This window comes from Cydia strobilella, chromosome 12 (genome assembly GCF_947568885.1).
Source record: "Cydia strobilella chromosome 12, ilCydStro3.1, whole genome shotgun sequence".
NCBI lineage: Eukaryota > Metazoa > Arthropoda > Insecta > Lepidoptera > Tortricidae > Cydia > Cydia strobilella.
In genome coordinates, this window is record NC_086052.1 from 2,719,638 (window position 1) to 2,742,994 (window position 23,357).

General features: G+C 38.0%; 2 protein-coding genes across 3 annotated transcripts; both read left to right on the forward strand.

The window, feature by feature from the left end:
* Positions 1 to 1,229: 1,229 nt before the first annotated feature.
* LOC134745933 (alpha-amylase 1-like) lies at positions 1,230 to 23,152 on the forward strand. Of its 2 annotated transcripts, XM_063680067.1 has the most exons (8): positions 1,231 to 1,438; positions 2,471 to 2,622; positions 3,106 to 3,286; positions 3,904 to 4,019; positions 4,415 to 4,922; positions 5,475 to 5,675; positions 6,365 to 6,526; positions 7,016 to 7,134. In XM_063680067.1, the coding sequence occupies exons 1-8, from the start codon at positions 1,268 to 1,270 to the stop codon at positions 7,025 to 7,027; spliced, it is 1,503 nt and encodes a 500-aa protein (XP_063536137.1). In that variant the 5' UTR covers positions 1,231 to 1,267; the 3' UTR covers positions 7,028 to 7,134. The 2 variants fall into 2 exon arrangements, with proteins under 2 accessions (XP_063536138.1, XP_063536137.1); XM_063680068.1 differs by lacking the exons at positions 5,475 to 5,675; positions 6,365 to 6,526; positions 7,016 to 7,134 and adding exons at positions 22,238 to 22,438; positions 22,979 to 23,152 and having other exon boundaries at positions 1,230 to 1,438.
* LOC134745957 (alpha-amylase-related protein-like) lies at positions 14,663 to 15,736 on the forward strand. Its single transcript, XM_063680104.1, has 2 exons — positions 14,663 to 14,836; positions 15,552 to 15,736. Exons 1-2 carry the CDS (start codon positions 14,666 to 14,668, stop codon positions 15,714 to 15,716), a joined length of 336 nt encoding a protein of 111 aa, XP_063536174.1. The 5' UTR covers positions 14,663 to 14,665; the 3' UTR covers positions 15,717 to 15,736.
* Positions 23,153 to 23,357: the final 205 nt, after the last annotated feature.

Genomic DNA, 23,357 nt, shown 5'->3' on the forward strand with positions numbered 1-23,357 from the left:
TACGTGGGAGCAGTAATAGCATCTTAAACATGATAGCTAATAAGCTTGATTGTCCTTTGATGTGGAAACTGTGTCAAAGGACAAAATCTATGTTTATTATTAAGTACTAACGTAGGCTAGGATCAACTAACACTCATTGGACCATTTGTTGTCTTTAATAAAATAATAATAAAAAAAAAATTACGATGGTCCTACCAAACTCGTTATAGGTACACTTCCGTGTTATTATAGGTGTGTTACGTACGTACCTTACCTACCTTACCTACTTAAAATAATCGTAAGATACAATAAAAATCAATATCAATCAATCAATTTTATTATTGTTATTAAGAAATTCTTTTAAGCTTCTTATCGGAGTTTTGCACTGATTAATGACTGATTATTGATCTATTGATATGATATGTCATATAAATTGAATATCTCTGCGGGTGGGCATCAGATTCGCGACTGCCGTGGGGTATAGGAGTCTGGAGGTGAGTACCTAATTTATTATAATAATATATATTCTAATTCTACTAGTTATATTTCTTTAAAATTACGATTGTTCATAATGCGACATTTCATTCGTACATAAATACTGTCTGCGCGCCAATTCTGTTCATTCGGAGGTCGAGGAAGTGGGAGGGTGCGCCGCGCCCGTACGTACAAAATGATACTACTCTGTAATGACGCCCAACATTCCTAACATTCCTCAGCCGTGCACGTAATTCGCGCGCGGACAGTACCTACAGTCGAATTAATTGATTTTTGTGCATTTTCAGTGCCAATTGTCTCAGTGACTATTAATATGAAAATCGCTTTAATAGCCTCCTAAGGCCCAGCCATACAAGAAACAAACTCAAAATTTGCCAGTAAATTTTGAAATAATTAATAGAATCAAGCATTAATTTAATAGGAAAGGGGACGGCCGTTTCTCCATAAAAACGTGGACTACGTTTTTATGGACTATTTTCCTCTCTGGATAATTGAAAATATTGTTACATAATTTGATGTATAGGTATTAACCATAGCTATGCCCCTGCGTTTGAGATTTTTCGATTTTTTGATTATTGTAAAAATATGGAACGTAAAACAGATTTCATACAAATTTTTAAATGCTCTTAACTTTTATAATAATTAAAATAAAATAAAAACAAACGTAAAGGCGTAGCTGTGGTTGATATACAACAAATTGTGTAAAAATATTTTCAGTTTTTTTTTTTACTGTGTGAATTGACCTCCGTATAGATAATAAGAGCTCTATAGTAGTTTTCCTATTTCAGACAAGATGATGCGTTTCATCGTGCTGTTGTTCGGCCTGGGGCTGGCCGTGGCCTACAAGAATCCGTACTATGCCTCGGGCCGCACCACTATGGTGCATCTGTTCGAGTGGAAGTGGGACGACATCGCGGCCGAGTGCGAGAATTTCCTTGGGCCTAAGGGCTTCGGTGGTATTCAGGTAATGCTTTAGATAATAAAGCAAAGATTGTTGGCTGTAAGGCATGCAGTAAAGCTAGGTTCATATTCATCTTTATATTATTATTATATACGAATGCACAGGCAGCTTTAAATAGCTGATACGTGCATATCAATGTCCTGCACTGTTTGTCGAGTCTGTTTTTAAAGGAGTTCACTGAAGGCGCACTGATAACGGATTCGGGCAAACTGTTCCACACTTTCACTACCTACACGGTTAGACAGGAAGTGTCGTCTTGGGTTGCTACTACTCTGCGTCCGTGTCAGCTTCAGGGAATGTCCTCTCAGTCTGTCATTCATATTCCGAGTGAAAATGTCACTTAAAGGATGACTCACGTTAGACCGGGCCGTGACCGGGCCGGAGCTTCCGGCGCTTCGTTTTCTAAGGAAAGCATCACGTGATCACCTGTCATGTCATAGAAAAGTAAGCGCCGGAAGCTCCGGCCCGGTCACGGCCCGGTCTAACGTGAGTCATCCTTAACCCGGGTATATTTTACGAGAAGTCAGCAATAAATCTATAGAACGTACAAACAGGGACACTTGTGGATCGGTGGGCCTTATGCCTCTTGTAATAAGGTTTACGAAGTGTTAGTTAACAGTGTGGGCGATGGTACCTAACGCTGTACATGGGTACGGCGTCGTATAACCAAGATCACAGTTTTTTGATACAGAGTATTCTATAAGAGGTGTATTTGAGGTCCTCAAATGGATTTGATTTTAAAGTTTGTTTCTTACAGTTTGTGTTGAACACTCATTCATGCATCAAAAATTAATAATGTTTTTGGCATTTAAAATGTTAACAAGTTTATTTGCGTTATAATCTTCTTGCCTTAAATTTCATTCCATTATCAGGAGTCCGCCTTTTGTCTGCCTTTTCCATGGTTCAGTTTTGAGCTACAGTGTAGTATTATATGGCCATATATCTCCTCAGAACCTTCATGCAGGTCGTCTTCTAGCGGGTCGTGCAAATTGCGGGAAACTATGAAAGTTTGCTGAGTATATAATGTTTTAACAGATTTCCCCGCCCAATGAGAACCTGGTGATCTGGTCTGCAAACCGGCCGTGGTGGGAGCGCTACCAACCAATGTCGTACCGTCTCATCACTCGCTCCGGTAACGAACAACAGTTCGAGAGCATGGTCCGCCGATGCAACAATGCTGGTGTCAGGTTGGTCTCTTCTACGATTAGCTTAGTATGAAACATACCATGATTATGATCAACGTTTATATCCTATTTTAGCCGACATAATAAAACATAACATTTTGCACACCTAAAAAAACATTGCGATTAGACCAGAAGTATGTAATTGGCTGATTTATCTCTAAAGAGCGATTTCTTCTGAACGTACGTCATCTCTTGTTATATGAGACTAAAAGTAATGTTTCTTCTCACCTATATAGTCCTTCTTATCCATTCGCTTTGCATGAATTTTATTGTACACCATTATTTCTGATCACTGATCAGCATTCTCTATTAAAAGAACCTTTAATTACCTACCTATAAGGTTATCAGTTTTGTGGCATGTTCGGTTAACCGCTTAGCAACCCATGCTTAACTCTTTTCGTAATCTCCCCTGAACCTTTCCTCATGATTGCTAGTTCTTGTCAACTTCCCTTAACAATATCCTTACTACAATATTGTAAATAACAGGATTTATGTCGACGCCATCATCAACCACATGTCGGGCTCGTGGAATGAAAACGTTGGCACTGGTGGAAGCACGGCCAACTTTGGAGAATGGCACTATCCTGGAGTTCCTTTTGGCGGCAATGATTTTAACTGGCCCCACTGTGTCATCCAAGGAAATGATTACGGCTGCTGTCCAGAGAGAGTGAGTGAAATTATTTGTTTTTCTTAATAATGCTAATCTTAATATTACCAAACACCAAAATGACAATCAAATAGTATCTTAATATTGGTAGAAGCACGGAAACAATTAAAGAACGACCAAGCCAAGAAGGAACTCTAGTGGCTGTGGCTTAAATACTTACCTTTTAGAAAAAAAAAGTGCATTCAAGAGAATACGACAGATGTCTAAGACGAGTGACGAGGGAATTTCAGCAATGAATTTAGTCCGCAGCCGTCCGATCCGTCTGATCCGCTTACTCTTCTTTGCATATGAGTGAAGCTTAGAAGACACCTACACATGGATCTCATCCATCCTCAGTCCGATACAGATACGATACAAAGTTGGTGATCGACATTTTTGTCATTGATAGGTACATAGCCAAATCCTTAACAAGTTTTATGTTAACTACTTTTTAAATGGGGTATATTTTACGGAGTGCGCATGGTGTAGGTATATAGTAATTTTTAATATCAGTTAATGTGAATGACCATGTATTGTTGGCTTCAGATTTACATTGTTTTTTACTAGTATTATTATGTGTCCAGTCAAAAATGTTAATAACAATGTCTGAACTGAATTATAATGAAATATATTTTTAGGTCCGCAACTGCGAGCTATCAGGGCTGAAAGATTTGAATCAGGGCACCGAGTACGTGCGTCAGATGATTGCCGGCTTTATGAACCGGCTTATTGATATGGGTGTTGCCGGATTCAGGTAAACAATGTGCATTTTGTTAACAATGATTATGCAAGTATTATCTAAAATTGATTTATTGATTTAATTGTAATCTTTGAACATTTTTTTTATAATGAAACCTAGTTAGCATTCGTGGAAACTTTGTTCCATTCATTTTTTTTGTAGTCAACATAGAGATTACTTTCTTCCAATACTTTTTTAATATTGTTCCATACAACTAATTTTGATATAAAATAGATAACATGTTTTCTTTTAATGTTCCCAGTGATTGAATATTTTAAAACGAGCCAAAGAAGTAGTTTGAGAACTATTTCAACTTCAAATTCCTTGAACAAGTTTGGGAACAAATCAAATTATTTTATTAAATATTTTGATGTTTTTTTTTTTTTTCAAATTCCTTGTTTCCCAAACAGAATCGACGCAGCAAAACATATGTGGCCTGGCGATCTCCGCATCATATACGACAGGCTACACAACCTGAACACCGCTCACGGCTTCCCATCCGGAGCCCGTCCCTATGTCTACCAAGAAGTCATCGATTTAGGAGGTGAAGCCATCTCGAGAGACGAATACACAGCTTTAGCTGCCGTCACAGAATTCAAATTCGGAATGGAGCTGAGTTCAGCCTTCCAAGGCGGTAACCAACTTAGATGGCTGGTTAACTGGGGCCCACAGTGGGGTTTATTAGCTCATGAAGATGCTTTAACCTTCATTGATAACCACGATAACCAGAGAGGGCATGGCGCTGGCGGTAATATCTTGACTTACAAGAACGCTAAACCGTACAAAGCCGCTATCGCATTTATGTTGGCGCACCCGTATGGCGAGCCGCAGCTGATGAGTAGTTTCGATTTCACTAATACTGAGGCTGGACCACCTATGGACAACTCTGGGAATATTATTTCTCCATCTATCAATTCTGTAAGTATTTACATTTATTTATCGATACGAGTTTAATTCACGAGTAAATTTATGTAATTTTCAAGGTCTTATGTTTAATGTAGTTTTATTCCATCATGTGAGAAATGGAATGCTGATAGAGGTTCCGAGAATAATCGATTTTTTACTGGTGCTCTAATCTTGGTGAAAGAGTCTCTTGGAGAAAGAGAGAAAATGGAAATCGATGGCAACGTTTCACTGTTATGTTTATTTTAACAATGAGTTGTTTCTCAATGTAATTTGCAATGTTTGTTGTTTGCGTCGAATCAAGCTAGCAAAATTTTATTAGACACACTCCTATTATTCAATTGAGCTGAAATTAACTACCCTAAATATGTAAATTGGGTGACAATAAATGCAATATTAGGTATGGTAACATAAAGCTGATCTGATGGTAGACACAGGCCATAGAAACTCTGTGATAAAACAAACCTAATGTTAGAATTATCTCGATTAGTTGCCTGTTGAAAGAAAAGTACAGTCAGCGATAAAAGGTATCCAAATGAAATTTTTGACAAAAAACATATTATTCAGGACGGTACTTGTGGAAATGGTTGGATCTGCGAGCACCGATGGCGACAAATCTTCTCGATGGTTGACTTCAGAAACGTTGCTGGTGACACCGGCCTTAACGATTGGTGGGACAACGGCAGCAACCAAATTGCCTTCTGCCGTGGTGGACAGGCTTTCATCGCATTCAACAATGATAATTGGGATTTGAACCAGAGCCTCCAGGTAAATCATTAAAATCTAATTATTTTCATGAAGAACTACCTGATAGTAGATTTTAGAAACGTAGTCATTAACAACTGTGAGCAATCAGTCAGTTTTACTACAATTACAAATACAGCGTGAACCAGATTCTGCAGATAATACTAAGATCTACAAATGTTAGAATTATGAGAACTTAGTTGGATGCTAATAAATTCATATTTCTACAGCAGCAACTAGGTCGCTTTCTGCTGCGGAGGTTTGTATTGCCTTTTTATGATTTGAGTTCAAATAGAAACCGTAAAATCACGGGGAAACTTTTAAATTTTTCGTATCTTCAGACGTCCCCCAACGTTCAACGTTAAGACGTTCGTATCCTACCGACTGCGCCATGTAAGGTACTGATTTGGGCAGGATGATATATTGAGACAACGAGTGCATTGCTAAGACTGTTTATTCATTCTCTCCCCTACCCACATCTCATACATAAGTCTACCTACAGGTGCATTGTAACAAACACACCTCATTAGTAAGATAACTGTCAAATATATAATACTTACTTACTGCTGTGTGTGTCGCTACGACCCGAAGTAGATCGTGGACTCCAACACCAAAGACCGTCATGCTTATCTCAAAGCTCCAATCGACGGCGCCGCGAGTTCTAAAAGGTCTTTTTGAACTTCATCGAAATTCACAATATTTTGTATTTACAGACTTGCCTACCAGCGGGCGTCTACTGCGACGTGATCAGCGGCTCTAAGGACGGTAACAGTTGCACGGGCAAATCCGTGACGGTTGGCAACGATGGGCGCGCTAACATATACATCTCGAATCACGAGTTTGATATGATGCTGGCCATCCACAGAGGAGATAATGTACGTATAAAACGTTAAGGGAATCTTTCTTCTGTTATTAGCTATAAACCAACGCAGCTGTTTTAGCAGCAGATAGCATTTTGTCACTATAAAAAATAAAATAATTTTGGAATATTTTAATGAGGTAGCTGGTTTTGTCTCACTTTATCGTTGTGCATAGTTGTTAATTTAGATCAGACATGGCAAGAAGTAGATTTGTCTAACTCAACTTCCATAGCTATGCTCTGTTAGCTGAAATCGAGTTCGTGTGATTTGACGGTGCCTACTGATGTACCTAACTCGTATCCAGATCGGTTAAAGAAGCATTCCAGAAAAACATTACGAATGCTATTCTTTTAAATACTTTCTGAAATGCTGAGAAACTGATATTTGGTCTGATGATGTCCCATGCATTGGCAAAAAAATAAAAACAGTCATCGTATGAAAAAATCGACAAGACACATCTTATCAGATGAAATGGTTTGATTTTATATTTCTTTTTTTTTTCAGTCGAGGCTGTGAAGAATATCGCAAGATCCCGAGAATCATCAGACTACGCTACCCAAATAGACTTATTTTGGTCTAGTAATTACTAATATTTTTTGTTGGTAAATAAAATTTAAATTTCATATGAATTGTTTGGAAATGACATAACCTAAAATAGGTACGGTCACAGACTTTAATTGTTGACCCATATAAGGTTCAAGCTAATTTGGTTGGTCCAAAGTAAACCCCAAATGGCTCAACAATTAAAGTCCGTGACTGTACTATCCCCTATCTTTTGTACTCTTGAACCTAGTAATAGTAGATTGTTAACCAAGGGATGAAAGGCACTCATTTCTGCCGAGGTATATTGGTGCTCGAACGCAGTGAGAGCGCCAATAATACGAGGCTAAAATGATGCCTTTCACCCGAGTTAAACACTACTTTTCATTTCGAATAAGTACGAGAAAAGTAAAATGCATGTGTTTTTTTAAAAACATGACTAAGTATACATTTTTATAGTATTTCTTGAGGGTACTTTCAATTAATAATTCAAATAAGTACGAGGAAAGTAAAATGCATGTGTTTTTTTAAAAACATGACTAAGTATACATTTTTATAGTATTTCTTGAGGGTACTTTCAATTAACAATTCAGGAAAGAGTATCGTTATTTATGAAAAGGAGAGTCAAATATCAGAATGGAAATTATATAACAAATCTATTTAAACTCAAATTTCAATTGCTTATCGTAAAAAAATAAAAAAAATCGTACTTCGAACGTAAAATGCTCTAGTGCAGCCACGTATCCTTTTCTGCACAACTTTTAGAACAATGGCCCTTTAGGACCCTCTTTCAGGGCAAAATAGTTATTTACGATACAAGTGCGGAAAAGAGGAAATTCGAAACGAGTGGCGACCGCAGAGAGTGTTTTAAATCGACACGAGTTGCGAATTACCTGTTCGCACGTGTATCGTACAACGTTTTACAGTACATATGGCCCTTTAAACTTTCGACATATGCACGAAAAGTGCTGTTTACGCACTAGTGCGAGAAAGTGGCACCATATATGTACTGTAAAATATTTAATAGTATATTTCGATGCTAGTGCGGAAAGTATGTCATTACTTCACGAGTACCGATATATCTTGCCACGAGCCGTAAGAGGAAAGTAAAATGCATGTGTTATTTAAAAAAAATGACTAAGTGTACATTTTTAGGGTTCCGTACCGAAAGGGTAAAAACGGGACCCTATTACTAAGACCGCTGTCCGTCTGTCCGTCCGTCTGTCCGTCTGTCCGTCTGTCCGTCTGTCTGTCACCAGGCTGTATCTCCTGAACCGTGATAGCTAGACAGTTGAAATTTTCACAGATGATGTATTTCTGTTGCCGCTATAACAACAAAATACTAAAAACAGAATAATATAAATGTTTAAATGGGTCTCCCATACAACAAACGTGATTTTTTTGCTGTTTTTTCCCTAATGACTCGCACTTGGCCGGTTTTTAGTATTCGCGTTGGCGTGGTGAGCATTGCGGTAAAAAAAGTGTGATTAACCTTTGTGCCTTGGAATCCTCGCAACGCTCAAGATTCCACATTTCGGACCACGACCGTAGCGAGTGGTTAAATTTTTATATCTTGCTAGCTCGGGTGACCACGAGATAGACAGAGAACGAGTGTGTACAGTCGCTATCAGAGATATATCGGAGCGGCTAAGGCGCTCACAAATATCAGAACACGCCTTTATTGTTAGGGCATTAGAGTGCGTGTTCAGATATTGTGAACACCTCGGCTGCTCCGATATATCTGATGGCGACTGTACATACTGCTCCCTTCACGGCTCGCTCTTACTCGTCTCGTCTCGCCCGTCTCCGTCGGATCGGAGCGATGCCGAGACTCTCGGCGAAATGCTCTCGGCGAGTGTGTACATCCGGCAAGCAAAATTGTTTATCGTAAAAAAAAACGTACTTCGAACGTAAGTTGCTCTAGTGCAGACACGTATCCTTTTCTGCACTTAGACATGTTTTTAAAAAAACACATGCATTTTACTTTCCTCGTATTCGAAATGAAAAGTAGAGTGTTTAACTCGGGTAAAAGGCATCATTTTAGCCTCGGACTATTAAGTAGTGAATAACATGTTTTTGCTATACCCTTCCAGGGTCCATTATGTAAACATACTGGTATGCAAATAAAAATCTATATCTCTATCATACTTCTGTTTAAAATTTTGCTCATCAGATCCGTCGGCTATAATAGTGAGGGCAGTGAGGTTCTATCCGAAACATAGATGTAGATGTAGTGTAGGGCCGCCCGGCCGGAGGCAGGCGGGCTGTCGATCACATGTCGCGTTCATTCAGCACAGTTCCCTGAAGTTGGAGCTGCAGGTTACTGTCCCGGCGGCATTCCCACACTATTCTCCTCAAATCTTCTTGTTTTCCTGCAGAACAGAAGGACATCTTTAAGTTCGACATCCTTTAGTTGATTCTCTTTCAGCGTGTCTCTACCGAATATATTATATCGCGATGCCGCATACATAATACACTGCTAGTAAGTGAAAGCTAGTCTCCTTACCACAATGTGGACAGGAGGCGTCTCTGCTAATTTCCATTATCTTAAGGTGTCTGTTGAGAGTGTTATGACCTGTAATAATACCTGTCAATAGTCTTAGACTGCTCTTACCTAGTTTCAAAAGATACCTGGTTCTCCTGTGATCTAAACCTTTAATCTTCGACTGTCTGCATCCAGCCTCTTCTTCCCATACTCTCTGTGCTTTTATCTCTTTTACCTTCTCTATGACTCCCTTCGTGACATCTGCTGACATGGGCAGAGACGGTTCCGGACCTACATATCCCGTCTCCGCCCCTATCCTCGCCAGCTCGTCCGCTTTCTCATTTCCCGTTACTCCCTGGTGTCCTGGTACCCATGCCACCGTAACGCTTCTTTGCTTGCTTATCGAGTTAAGCTCCTCTCGACATCCGAACCATAACTCGCACGACGGGCATTTCTTCTGCCACAAGTTACGCGCAATGCTAATAGCTATTATTTAAAGTAACTAATTTGCCTATGGAGTATTACATATTCTCAATAACACAGTAGTATTTGTGTTAGATGTTTTTATTTTTATTAACAGATAATAAAAACCGGCCAAGTGCGAGTCGGACTCGCGCACCGAGGGTTCCGTACTTTTTAGTATTTGATGTTATAGCCGCAACAGAAATACATCATCTGAGAAAATTTCAACTGTCTAGCTATCACGGTTCATGAGATACAGCCTGGTGACAGACAGACGGACAAGCTGACAGACGGACAGCGGAGTCTTAGTAATAGGGTCCCGTTTTTACCCTTTGGGTACGGAATCCTAAAAAAGGGGTCTGAAAACTGACTGAACTTTAGACTCCTTTTTTGGGCAGTCATAAACACAAATCAAATTACTTATTAGCTTATCCTTATCAAAATACGTCAGTAATCAAAATAAGATATTTACCTATTGATCAAAATGTCATTGCGGATAAGGATATACTAATTAATAGTAGGTAATTCTTGCCAAAATCCTTGATCAGCGGGTAGATAGTACTACACGTATAAACATAGTGAAACTATGCGTGAATCATTCAAAGCTGTTATACCTATAATATTTTCACACAAACAAACGAAAAGAATCAATCATTACGAGACCACAAGCAAGTGTGAATTTACTTATACATAATACTATTAATACTCGAGAAGATATACTTGATAAGAAAATGAGATCTGATTATAATGTAGAAGGTAAGTAATACCTAAATTAAGCAGTTTACTAACGTCGTTTGAATAATTAAATATTAAACCCTTATATTAAATATAAATTTTTATGGTTATTTAATAAAGGTCATTTTCTTACATCCCTCTCGCTTATGTTTATAGGAACATAATTATTGGTTTATAGGAATTTCAATTTTAATATCTCATTTTATTATTAACTTTTGAACATAAAATGTTGCTCCAAGATACATCGTATATTCTAAAACAATATCATATTGTGTTATAAAAATGCCATGTCCCATGCCAATAAATAAATGTCAAAAAATACACTTATACCAGCACTACAGATTTCGCACCTCTCGCAAATATTGGTTGACATTGAAAATTAACATCAAAAATAAAAAGTACTTGGTAATTGTTAGTATCTAGTTCAACCCTCTGATCGTCCATTACGAGTATGTCGTTCCGCTGCCGAATGTGTAACCTTTCTACATAAATTAATGCCATATATGACCTAAAGCCATATATGGCCTAAAGGTCGGATGGACTGTGTGAAAGATGATATGAAACTAACGCAAGTGAATGATGAGATGACGGCTGAATGGAAGAAAAAGACATACTGCGCCGACCCCAAGTGAATGGGACAAGGGCAAGCGAATGATGAGCGAATGATGATATGACCTAAAGCATGTCCGTAAAAAGTTATAAGGTTGCCCCTATCAAAAACATTATTTATACGAGCCCTATGCTTATGTTCTCGTCTAGTCAGACCATTTTTTGAGAATCTGCCATTCCTTCAAATATATTTTCTTAGATATAAAATCATTAAAATCAGTAAATTACAGGCTTTTGAAATATGGATCTATCTTAGAATGCTTAAGGTAAAATGGACCGACAAAGTTAGTAACGAAAGAGTCATGTTATTAATGAAGAAAAAGGTGGAAGTCGTAACAACTATTAAAGAAAGGAAAGCTTCATATTTCGGACATATAATATATAGAAACTCAAAATACGACTTGTTAAAACTAATAATTGTTTGCAGAAATCGCGAAGCGTCTGGTTGACGTAACTGGTGACCGAAGAGCTGGCGGCTTTCTCGCACAACGTATCAGCATTGCGATACAGCGGGGAAATGCCGCCAGCATCCTTGGTACAATGCCTCAAGGACCTATTTTAGATTTAAGCTAGTTATTAATTTCGTTTACGTAGTACCACTGTATATATCTTTTATTATAATTATATAATTGAAGGGAAGATTGAAGGGAAACGAGGACGTGGCAGAAGGAGAATATCATGGACAAGGAACATAAGAGACTGGTTAGACGTGGACAGTACAGAAAAACTAATTCGCATGACGGATAGAACGGCATATAGGCATAAGGTCGCCAACCTCTGGGATGGAGAAGGCACTTGAAGAAGAAGAAGAAGAATAAAATCATTCTAACACTAAAATGTAGTTTAGTTTTATATGAAAGTATTCTACAATAACTATATCCAAGAAGTACCATTTGTACTGAAATAATAAAACTATTTTTTTTTCGGGTAGGAATATAACAGTTGTAGAAAGGGCTATTAGGTACCAAGGAGAGCAACACGGCTCTGCCAATGTACTGACAATTTTGTTTCGAGCCGAGCCCATGTGTAGTGTATTAGGCATGACGTAGACTTGCTACGTATGAAAAGGTTACGTCCTAATTATAGGTCTCAAATATTAATTATTTATTCAAATGTTAAATGTCATCTAAATGCCAACGCATGTACTATGCATGTATGATGACTAGTATAATATAAACCCTGCACATCCTCAATAAATCAGTTAGTATTGAAGCAAGCTTCTAATATCAATAGGCAATATTACGCGAAACTCTGCGCAGAGGGCGCCACTACCACAATCTGAGGGTTTATCGCGAAACAAGAAAATCAAAATTTCATTATCTAACATCTTTCTCACTCTTGCATATTTGAGCGATAAAGAGGCAGATAGCGAAATTTCGGATTCGCGTCTCCCGGTAGGTACTCACACCGCCTTGATGCATCAATGTCATATTTTATTATTTCTGAAAACTTGTCAAAAAACTGTTAAAGGCACAGTACAAGTTACTCTATGGTTTACTAAATGGGCTAGTGATGCACTCTGGTGGCAGAACATTGCAGTAATATCTCCTATTACTATTACCCCTAACGCCGCACAACATACACACATGCAATAGTGCTGTAGGCGCAATAGGAGAGCACAAAAAGATTTGTTTTTTTAAAAATTCATTTGATCAAGAATAAGTCTTATGCAGTTTTATTATACCATCAAAATAAACTAGATTAAATACTACTACTATATTTCCCAATACTGGGTTAACGGTTTAACCGCTTAACCCCGGGTTAGTGAATGGTGCAAGTGGCGCTGAGTTTTTACATTACTACGTCAGGGTTCGATAGTCAATAATTTGTAGATAAGATATAATATCAAAATCCGCGATGCACGTAGGTATAGATTACCATATTTAAACAGGTCGATAAGCTATCCAGAAGGTAGTAAACAGATAGATCAGTATCAAACATACCGGGGCTACAAGCAGGTGTGTATTTGTAGAAAAAAATGTTGATTGCTATTTGAATCGAACATTTACACCAACAACAACATTTGATTTATGAAAACTGTGTCTGAGTGTTAACTTTTTACAAGCGTTTATCTTGAAATGTATGTTCGAGTCAAATCATGCAAGCGTAATTAGACTCACTTCGTATAGGTTTTATATATTCGATTGAGCTGTAACTTCACATACCGACTACGTAAGTACGTACAATCGCGGACATTCTCGGTGAACCACCTTAAGGGCAAAAATGGTTTATACGTCTTGCGATTTGGTCAAGCGATATCATAAAAGTGATGACCAATAGCATGGCACTTAAAAATGTGGGTGTTGAAAAAAAAGGTTAGCTCAGGTAAAATTTATTACCATGAGACCATCCATTGTCTTTGTGACGGCCGGCATTTGCAAACTAAGATAAGGAATCGAAAATGCATATTAATTGGTTATCTTAATGGGGAGGCGAAGCTTAGCCTAAACAACAACTAATATACTGTCCTTACTACCTACTGTTTGTCTCATTACCTGACCCTTTCCATTATTAAGATAAAGAACCTTAAATGCTTCGTAATTAGTTATCTGTGGGAGGCGGAGTTTAGCTCGCTCGTAAGGATCGAGGAAATTTTTTCTGAAGTGGTTCACCGGCAATCCCAAGTAGCATTTATACGCCATTAAGACGTCAGCGACGTCTTTATGACTTCATAATGACGTCATTATTACGTCGCTGACGTCACTTTGTTACCTGGAATGTCCCCGATTGTACCTAAGTTGGGTCTATAATCTATCATCTATCTGACATTTTTGTCAAAAAACTGATTCTGCATGTACAGCCAGCATAACTATTGGCTTAGCACCCCTGCATATAAACATGTACGCAAAGGTGCGAAGCTAATAGTTTTGCTACATGTGTATGCATAAACATTAAATAAAACCGGCCAAGTGCGAGTAGGACTCGCGCACCGAGGGTTCCGTAGTTTTTAGTATTTGTTGTTATAGCGGCAACAGAAATACATCATCTGTGAAAATTTCAACTGTCTAGCTATCACGGTTCATGAGATACGGCCTGGTGACAGACAGACGGACAGACGGACAGCGGAACCCTAAAAAACTACACCAATGTTTGTTGGTAAAACAAAACAATACACAAAAGTTAAGCAGCAATTTTCCTCAGATTACCTGGGTAGTTACTCGTATCGCAATAAAAGTTGCATGTTCAATTTCATGGCTCCCATACCTACAATGCGCTTGGGCGCTAGGGCGCCAAAAATCCAGTAAAAGAGGATATGGAAATGGAGAGGCTTTTCTCAAGAAATAAAAAAATGTAATAACAATGTTAAATGTCCTAGGTCCAGAATGCTTCGTATAGCCGTCCTTCTTGTAGGCCTAGGCCAAACATTGGCCTACAAGAATCCGTACTATGCGGAAGGCCATTCCACCATGGTGCACCTATTCGAGTGGAAATGGGATGACATCGCTGATGAATGCGAGCGGTTCCTTGGCCCGAAGGGATACGGTGGTATTCAGGTAAGATAATTTATCCACGTTTTAAATAAAGTTAGTTTTGAGAATAGTACCACTATATACTTACCTATACATAAACAATCAGAAACAAACTAGAAGTTTATTTAGAACACAATTATTAATTATTGTCATATTTATCGTATTATAGCTTTAATTACTTAGGTTTACAGCGCATTGGTGCCCTTAGCTCTAATGCTGTTAAATTTTATTTCAATAAAAATATCAAATATGAAACAAACCGTATACGTTTCACTCCTTTTAACATTTTCATGTTTGTGATAATAGGGTCAGCTAGGGGGCATCGAAAAGTATCGGTCAATTAATTGACGAAGGTCTGACATAATTATTATAACTTAGTATACCTACAAAAAAATAAGAAGAAAGGTCTGACATGTCATCTTAGTCTCCAAATTGTAATTAATCGTGTAATTGTATTTAATTCAAATTTTATCAGACTGAGTGACATATATATCACTGACAAATATTTTCACATGTCTATCTTGACTGAATGTATAGTGGGAAGCAATGTATATAAATTAAGATCTTATGTTACCATATGTTCATTGTGAATAAACGATTTCAGTCATTCATTCATTCAAAAATAATAATTAAGAAGATAAAATAGGACAGCTCTCCTTTAAGCAACTTTTCACTAAACGCTATAAATAGTTACACATACAGAAGCACTTTTGTAAAGTCATGATGGAAATAATTTCAGATTTCTCCCCCCAACGAAAATGTAATAATCTGGGCCCAAAACCGCCCGTGGTGGGAGCGCTACCAGCCGATTTCCTACAAATTAGTAACCCGATCGGGCGACGAGCAACAGTTCTCTGACATGGTCCGCCGTTGCAATGATGCTGGAGTAAGGTGTGTTAATTAACTTAATAATGCTACAGAGGTCGGAAATAGTAGATTGTTAACCAAGGGATGAAAGGTACTCATTTCCGCCGAGGTATTTCCGCCAATAATCCGAGGCTGAAATGATGCTACCAGCCGATTTCCTACAAATTAGTAACCCGACCGGGCGACGAGCAACAGTTCTCTGACATGGTCCGCCGTTGCAATGATGCTAGAGTAAGGTGTGTTAATTAACTTAATAATGCTACAGAGGTCGGAAATAGTAGATTGTTAACCAAGGGATGAAAGGTACTCATTTCCGCCGAGGTATTTCTGCCAATAATCCGAGGCTGAAATGATGCTACCAGCCGATTTCCTACAAATTAGTAACCCGATCGGGCGACGAGCAACAGTTCTCTGACATGGTCCGCCGTTGCAATAATGCTAGAGTAATGCTAGAGTGTGTTAATTAACTTTTCATTTCTCATGCTCTGAAAGAGGGTCATTGTTGTTCTAAAAGGTGCGCAGAAAATGATACGTGTCTGCACTAGAGCATTTTACGTTCGAAGTACGATATTTTTAATTTTTTTACGATAAGCAATTGAAATTTGAGTTTAAATGGATTTGTTATACAATTTCCATTGTGATACTTGACTCTCCATTCCATAAATAACGATACTTTTGCCTGAATTTTTAATTGAAAGTTCCCTCAATAAATACTATAAAAATGTATTATTCGTCATGTTTTTGAAAAAACACATGCATTTTACTTTCCTCGTATTCGAAATGAAAAGTAGAGTGTTTAACTCGGGTGAAAGGCATCATTTCTGCCTCGGACTATTGGCGCTCTCACTGCGTTCGAGCGCCAAGACACCTCGGCAGAAATGAGTGCCTTTCATCCCGTGGTTAACAATCTACTATAGTACTACAGAGGTCGGAAAAGGGATTGTCGGCCTACTAGATAAAAAAAGGATAGGGGTACGAAGTTTTTGTGCTTGTAGACTTTTATACCTGGGAGACCGAGCTTTTCTAGGCATTTCGAAGTCCCCATATTTACAAATACACATTTTCAAGTTCCATAATCTGACTACAAAACCCATTTGTCATTAGTTTAATATTCAAATGTCAAACTAACGGCTATTTAGTACGCCCTTTTTGCCGCTAATTTCAATATAGTGGTGGATTTTAACCTAACAGCGCGTATGATAGTACGGAAAAAAATTAACAGATGGCAGAAGGCGAAAAAAAAACATATCAACTCTATTTTTCGCCCCCGAAAACCCCCGTATAGCAAATTTCATCGAAATCGTTAAAGCCGTTTCCGAAATCCTCGAAATATATAAATATAAGTAATATACTTATATAAGAATTGTTAATTTAAACGTATCAGATAAGTAGAAACAGAAACGCCGTTATAGTATGAATTTTCTCAAATGTAACATTAAAAACTTTCGCGGTTTAAACACATATTAAAATAAATCACATTTAGAAACGGGTCTATCGCGAATTTATTTTGTTACCTTTATTTACCGACGTTTCGACACAGGTTTCACTGGTCGTGGTCGCGGCTAACTGACGTCCCAGCAAAATGTCAAAACAGAGATTTGTGTGACTACCCCACGAAAAGTGCATTTAAAGTTCGAGGTAGACATCACATTTTCAAACCACCCACTACACATAAAAGTTACTATTGACAATAATTAACTTTTATGTGTAGTGGGTGGTTTGAAAATGTGATGTCTACCTCGAACTTTAAATGCACTTTTCGTGGGGTAGTCACACAAATCTCTGTTTTGACATTTTGCTGGGACGTCAGTTAGCCGCGACCACGACCAGTGAAACCTGTGTCGAAACGTCGGTAAATAAAGGTAACAAAATAAATTCGCGATAGACCCGTTTCTAAATGTGATTTTTCTCAAATGATTTTTACGCCTAAGACCCTAATTCGTAAGAACTATTATATAATCTGTGCCCTAATCTGGTCAACAAAAGCCATTGTTTATTTTGTGCTAGCGGTGGGCTACCGTGTCTAAGCACGTGCCGAAGCAACAATGTCGTTTAAAAAGCGGCTGTATCATGGTGCTTTTAAGGTTCTATTATGTACTTGTAACATGTTTTGGTAATGTAGGACCATCGACCACCTCAATGTAGGCGAGCGCTCATATTTATTATTACATAGATTTGAACCTTAAAACCACCACGATACAGCCGCTATTTAAACGATATTGTTGCTTTGACACGCGCTCAGACACGGTCTCACAAAAGCCCGCCGCTCGCTTAAAAAAAACAATGGCTTTTGTTTAACAGATTAGGGTAAAAATCAACCGTCTTAGGCGTAAAAATCATTTGAGAAAATTCATACTATAATACTAATTAGATCAATGTCTCAATATCAACATCATGTAAAAGTTATGAGTCGGAGTATTGAATAGGTAGCCTTCTCCATTTTTTTTCACTTTCTCAGAGTAAAAGATTGTTAGTACTAAGATATATGTATGCAAACGGTAACGTTAAACGTATTGTTACACTTGTTAAAGGGTGTAATGTAAATAGATTTTCTAATGGACTAGCCATGTGTTTTTTTTTAACTCTATAGTTTTCAATAGTTATATTATTTTAAAGCGGGTCGCACACGTATCATTAAGTCGAATAGCAATAGTTATTCTTCAAACGTTTCATTCAAATCATAGACATAGTATAGTAGTTATAGATATGAAACCGAGCGACCAGGGGTAAGAGAAATACATATTCATGTATTGACAGGTTAATGTATGGCAGCATAATCCTTTTTCTCTTTCACATATAAATTTCGGTATTTCGCCATCGCCTCCTACCTATGCTGCCATAACCCGACCATAAAAAAAACCCGGTCGGTGATAAGGACAAAGCATGACAATATTTTCTCTTTCCTCTTATAGGAATCGCAATATGACTATCTTTCTCTACCAAAGAGTGTCAGGCCCTTGATTCAAATGTTTTCTCGTTCTAGAATTTACGTCGATGCTGTCATCAACCACATGACAGGTGAGCCTCCAGGCAACGTAGGCACTGGAGGTAGTACTGCCAACTTTCAAGAGTGGGATTATCCAGCTGTACCCTATACGGCGCAAGACTTCAACTGGCCGGTTTGTGGCATTGATGGGTGGGATTATGGGTGCTGTGCTGATAGAGTAAGTATAAAGACATTGGTTAAAAATCAAAATTTATTTACTGGTTTTATGACTAACTAGCGACCCACCCCGGCTTCGCACGGGTAGTTTAACTAATTTACACAAAACCTTTACAAATTATACATATAAACCTTCCTCTTGAATTACTCTATCTATTAAAAAAACCGCATCAAAATCCATTGCGTAGTTTTAAAGATCTAAGCATACATAGGGACAGACGGACGGACAGACAGCGGAAAGCGACTTTGTTTTATACTATGTAGTGATTCTTTCGCAGTCCAGTCGTCTTTGGAATTCACTCCCTCTAAATATCGCAGCAAGTTTTCTTTTAAGCGTATGTTACATAAGCATTTGCTTAAACAAGAATATGCCTAAGAAAAACTTTATAAAATGTATAAAATATTACCTGTGACTCAAAGAGTGCAATATTTGATAGCCATAGATAATTACTGTAATAATAAATTTAAAGTCCCTAAACAAAGCAGATATAGAACAAAAAATATTAGATTAAAGAAATATGTGCAACATTTTGTCAAAAATTATTATGGTAGGAGAACAGATAAATTTTTGGTCCCAAAAATATATAATGAAATAGAATGGTTAAGAGGAGAAAATAAATATAGCATATTGGAAGTAAAGAACAAATTAAAAAAAAACACTTATAGATAACTTACCTTGACTTAGCAACCGTGTATTATTATTTAAATTATATTTGTTGTTGTTTGTTATTTTAGCATAGTGTATCCTTTAGGTAGAAACATTTATTTGTAAAAGGATGCTTTATTACTTTATTATATAGGTATATTTTTTCTAAGACTAACTTTAATGTCAAACTTAGGGTAAGCATAGTAAGATAGCAACTTAAGTAGGTGCATAAAATTGTAAAAAAGAGCGCTTTCTCGCCAACAAACTGCATACGCAGTTTGGCGAGTAATTTTGAAATTAATTATGTATATGTGCCTTTGAAAAATAAATGAAAATGAAAAAAAAAAAGACTAATATCCATAAATATTATATTTATAGAAGGTATGTATTTTATATGTGGTAATTTATATGTATTTTACTTACTTAGGTATGTAATATTAGCAATTTATAAGACTAATATCGCATGCGGCCGTGTCCGCTAAGAACAAAAATAATTAATTAAATATAAGACTTCTATCTATTTATCTGAAAATTGACATGTTTTTATGATTGTGATACTAGTCAAATTTTAAATTTTAATGTAATAGTAAATGTTTTATGTAATGTAAATGTGTACGGCTCACCCGGTATTGTATTGTCCTAGTCCTAGCTCTAAGTATATTGATTTGCATGGTAGGTTTTAATTGTACTGTTTAACATTAGTATTTAAGTTTTTTGTTACTAACACTTATATGGGCCATGCCTGAAAATAAATGATTATTTAATTTTGATTATTTATCTAATTAGGTACCTATTTATCATAATTCGTTTATCTCAATTAGTATAGGTACTTACATGTTCGCCGATGGGGGACAAACAATAAGATTATCTGTAATATTAATATTGATTGATAATGTACCTTCAACTTATACACTTCATGCTGATACAATAAAATAATGTTACATTTTAGGTGCGGAATTGCGAGTTAGTGGGACTAAAGGACTTAAATCAGAAATCAGAACATGTGCGTCAAATGATACTTGATTTCATGAACAAACTTATCGATTTAGGCGTTGCTGGGTTCAGGTAAAATTTTCGAATGCTAAGAAAATTAAGGACTTAAGGAGGACTAAGCTATAATGGTATGGGTTTAAGCCATGGCATCTGACATGTGAGCTTGCTATAGAAAGCATCATGTGATCATCGATCATCCATCTTAGAAAACGAAGAGGCCGCCCCCCTGGACCTGGACCCAGACCATTATTCTAACATGAGCCATCCTTTACTTCTCTTCTTCTTCTTTCCGTGCCTCTTCCCATTATTTGGGGTCGGCCCTCCTCGTTCTTAAGCGCCAGGTCGGTCGATCCTGGGTTGTCTGTTTGTTCAACTGGCTCTGTTCCAAATCCATTGATATGGTGGACCACCACGTAGCAGGCGGGCGGCCTCTGCCTCTCTTATTATTTGGTAGTGCAAGGGCTTTCCTCACGACATGGTCTTCGTCGCGTCTCATGATATGTCCGTACCATCTCAATCGGGATTCTTGAATCTTGTCGGTGATGGGGGCGACCTTGTAGCTTCCTCTGATGTATTCGTTACGTCTCGTCACAGGATGAGCCATCCTTTACTTATCTACTAATTTAACTTACGTATTTATAAATGATTATTTTGTAACAGAATTGATGCAGCCAAACATATGTGGCCAGAAGACCTCCGCATTATCTACGACGGACTTCACGACTTAAGCACTGACCACGGCTTTCCGTCAGGAGCTCGCCCTTACGTCTACCAAGAAGTCATTGATTTCGGAGGAGAAGCTATCTCACGATACGAATACACCAGTTTAGCTGCTGTAACCGAGTTCAAGTTTGGACTTGAACTGGGCAGATTATTCACAGGATCGAACCAGCTGAGATGGTTAAATAGCTGGGGTACTGCTTGGGGCCTTCTTGATCACGAAGATTCACTTGTTTTTATTGATAACCATGATAACCAAAGAGGCCATGGAGGTGGTGGTGAAATCCTGACGTATAAGAGAGCTAAACAGTACAAGGGAGCAACGGCGTTCATGTTAGCTCACCCGTATGGAGAGCCGCAACTGATGAGCAGTTTTGACTTTATTGATAGTGAAATTGGGCCGCCTATGGACTCTGCTGGAAATATTATTTCACCTTCCATTAATTCAGTAAGTATTTTTCTTTGCCTAACTTAGGAAAATAGACTAAGAGGAAAAATTGTTTTTGCCGATATAGTCAGAGGTATGTAGAGGTATTATGGTGGTATGAAATAAGTAAATAACAAACAGTATGACAAGAGACAATTACGGAGAGATTGAAAATGATAAACGTAGAATTAATAAAGTACCTAATGATAAATGATTTAAGGGAAGAAAAAGTATGTACGAGAGTAAATCTAAATAATGAAGAGCCACCCCTAAAGACAATTGTGAAGACTAATAAAGCCCGAGGAGGCAATTGTTGAGAAAAACACGTGTAAATTTGTGATTTATGTCTAACTCTGGATAACTGTAAGGTTTATGTACCTATTTTCATCTTCTTTGGCCAACCCTCTTCCCAGCTCATCTGGGGTCGGGTCTCCTTGTACGTTTGCGCCAGAGAGCTCTGTTCTGGGTTGTCTGCGTAGTTAGGCTGTCCTGGGTCATCTCTTTTTGTACATTGGTCCCCAAGTAGCGGGGGGTCAGTGTGTGTACCTATTTTAAATAGTAATTTTGTTTACTGGCAGAAACGGCGGTAATATTTTTTGTCCGTTTTAGGATAATACTTGCGGAAACGGCTGGGTGTGCGAGCACCGCTGGCGTCAGATGTATAACATGGTCGGATTTAGAAACATCGCCGCTGGAACCAACGTTAATGATTGGTGGGACAATGGCAGCAATCAGATCGCCTTCTGCCGCGGAAACCGGGCTTTCATTGCTTTCAACAACGATCATTGGGATCTGAACCAAAATATACAGGTAAATATGTAATTTATATATATTTCAAATAGCTACCTGGTATTATAAGTCTACCACTTATCTCAAGCGGTTGGCAAATAAGTTGCTCGGTGATTTTTTGGTAGAAGGTAGGTGAATTTTGTAACTAAAGCGAGTTACAAAATTCAAAAAGTCATTAGTAAAAAATTGATGTATATGTTATATGTATACCTACAATTTTTATTACTTACACCCACAAACTGTATAAAACCTGTAAAGACTTTCGCTGGCCGGCACAAGCCCTAAACAGGGACGAGTGGAGGCCTTTACCCTATCTATAGGACATTGTAAACTTGTCCCACTGCTGGGCAAAGGCCTGCCCTGTCTTCCGCCACTCGTCACGGCTTTGTGCATGCTCCCACCAGTCGCCACAAACAGAGTCCAGGTCATAATAATACTTACTTACTTACTGCTGTGGCGTGACGACCCGAAGTGGATCTTGGCCTCCGACACCAAAGACCGCCATGCTACTCTGTTCAAAGCCGTCATAATAATAATAAAATTTAATAATACTTTCCTCAGACATGCTTGCCACCCGGCGACTACTGCGACGTCATCTCGGGATCCAGGACAGAGGAAAACGGCTGCTCGGGCAAACTCGTCACCGTGGCTAGTGACGGCCAGGCGCGTATTATTGTGACCACGCACGAGATGGACATGATGCTGGCCATACATGTTGGCAATGAAGTGAGTTAACTAATTATATGAGGTTTTTATTAGGGTTAAATACCTCAACAGGAAAATAAACCCTTATATTTAGGATCACTCGTGCGTCTGTCTGTCCGTCTGTCACAACCTATTTGCTCCGAAACTACTGGACCAATTAAGTTCACAATCAGTGAAACATACTGTATGTATTTCTTAATTTATTATTTATTCCTTCTTCTTGTCAGTCTGATAC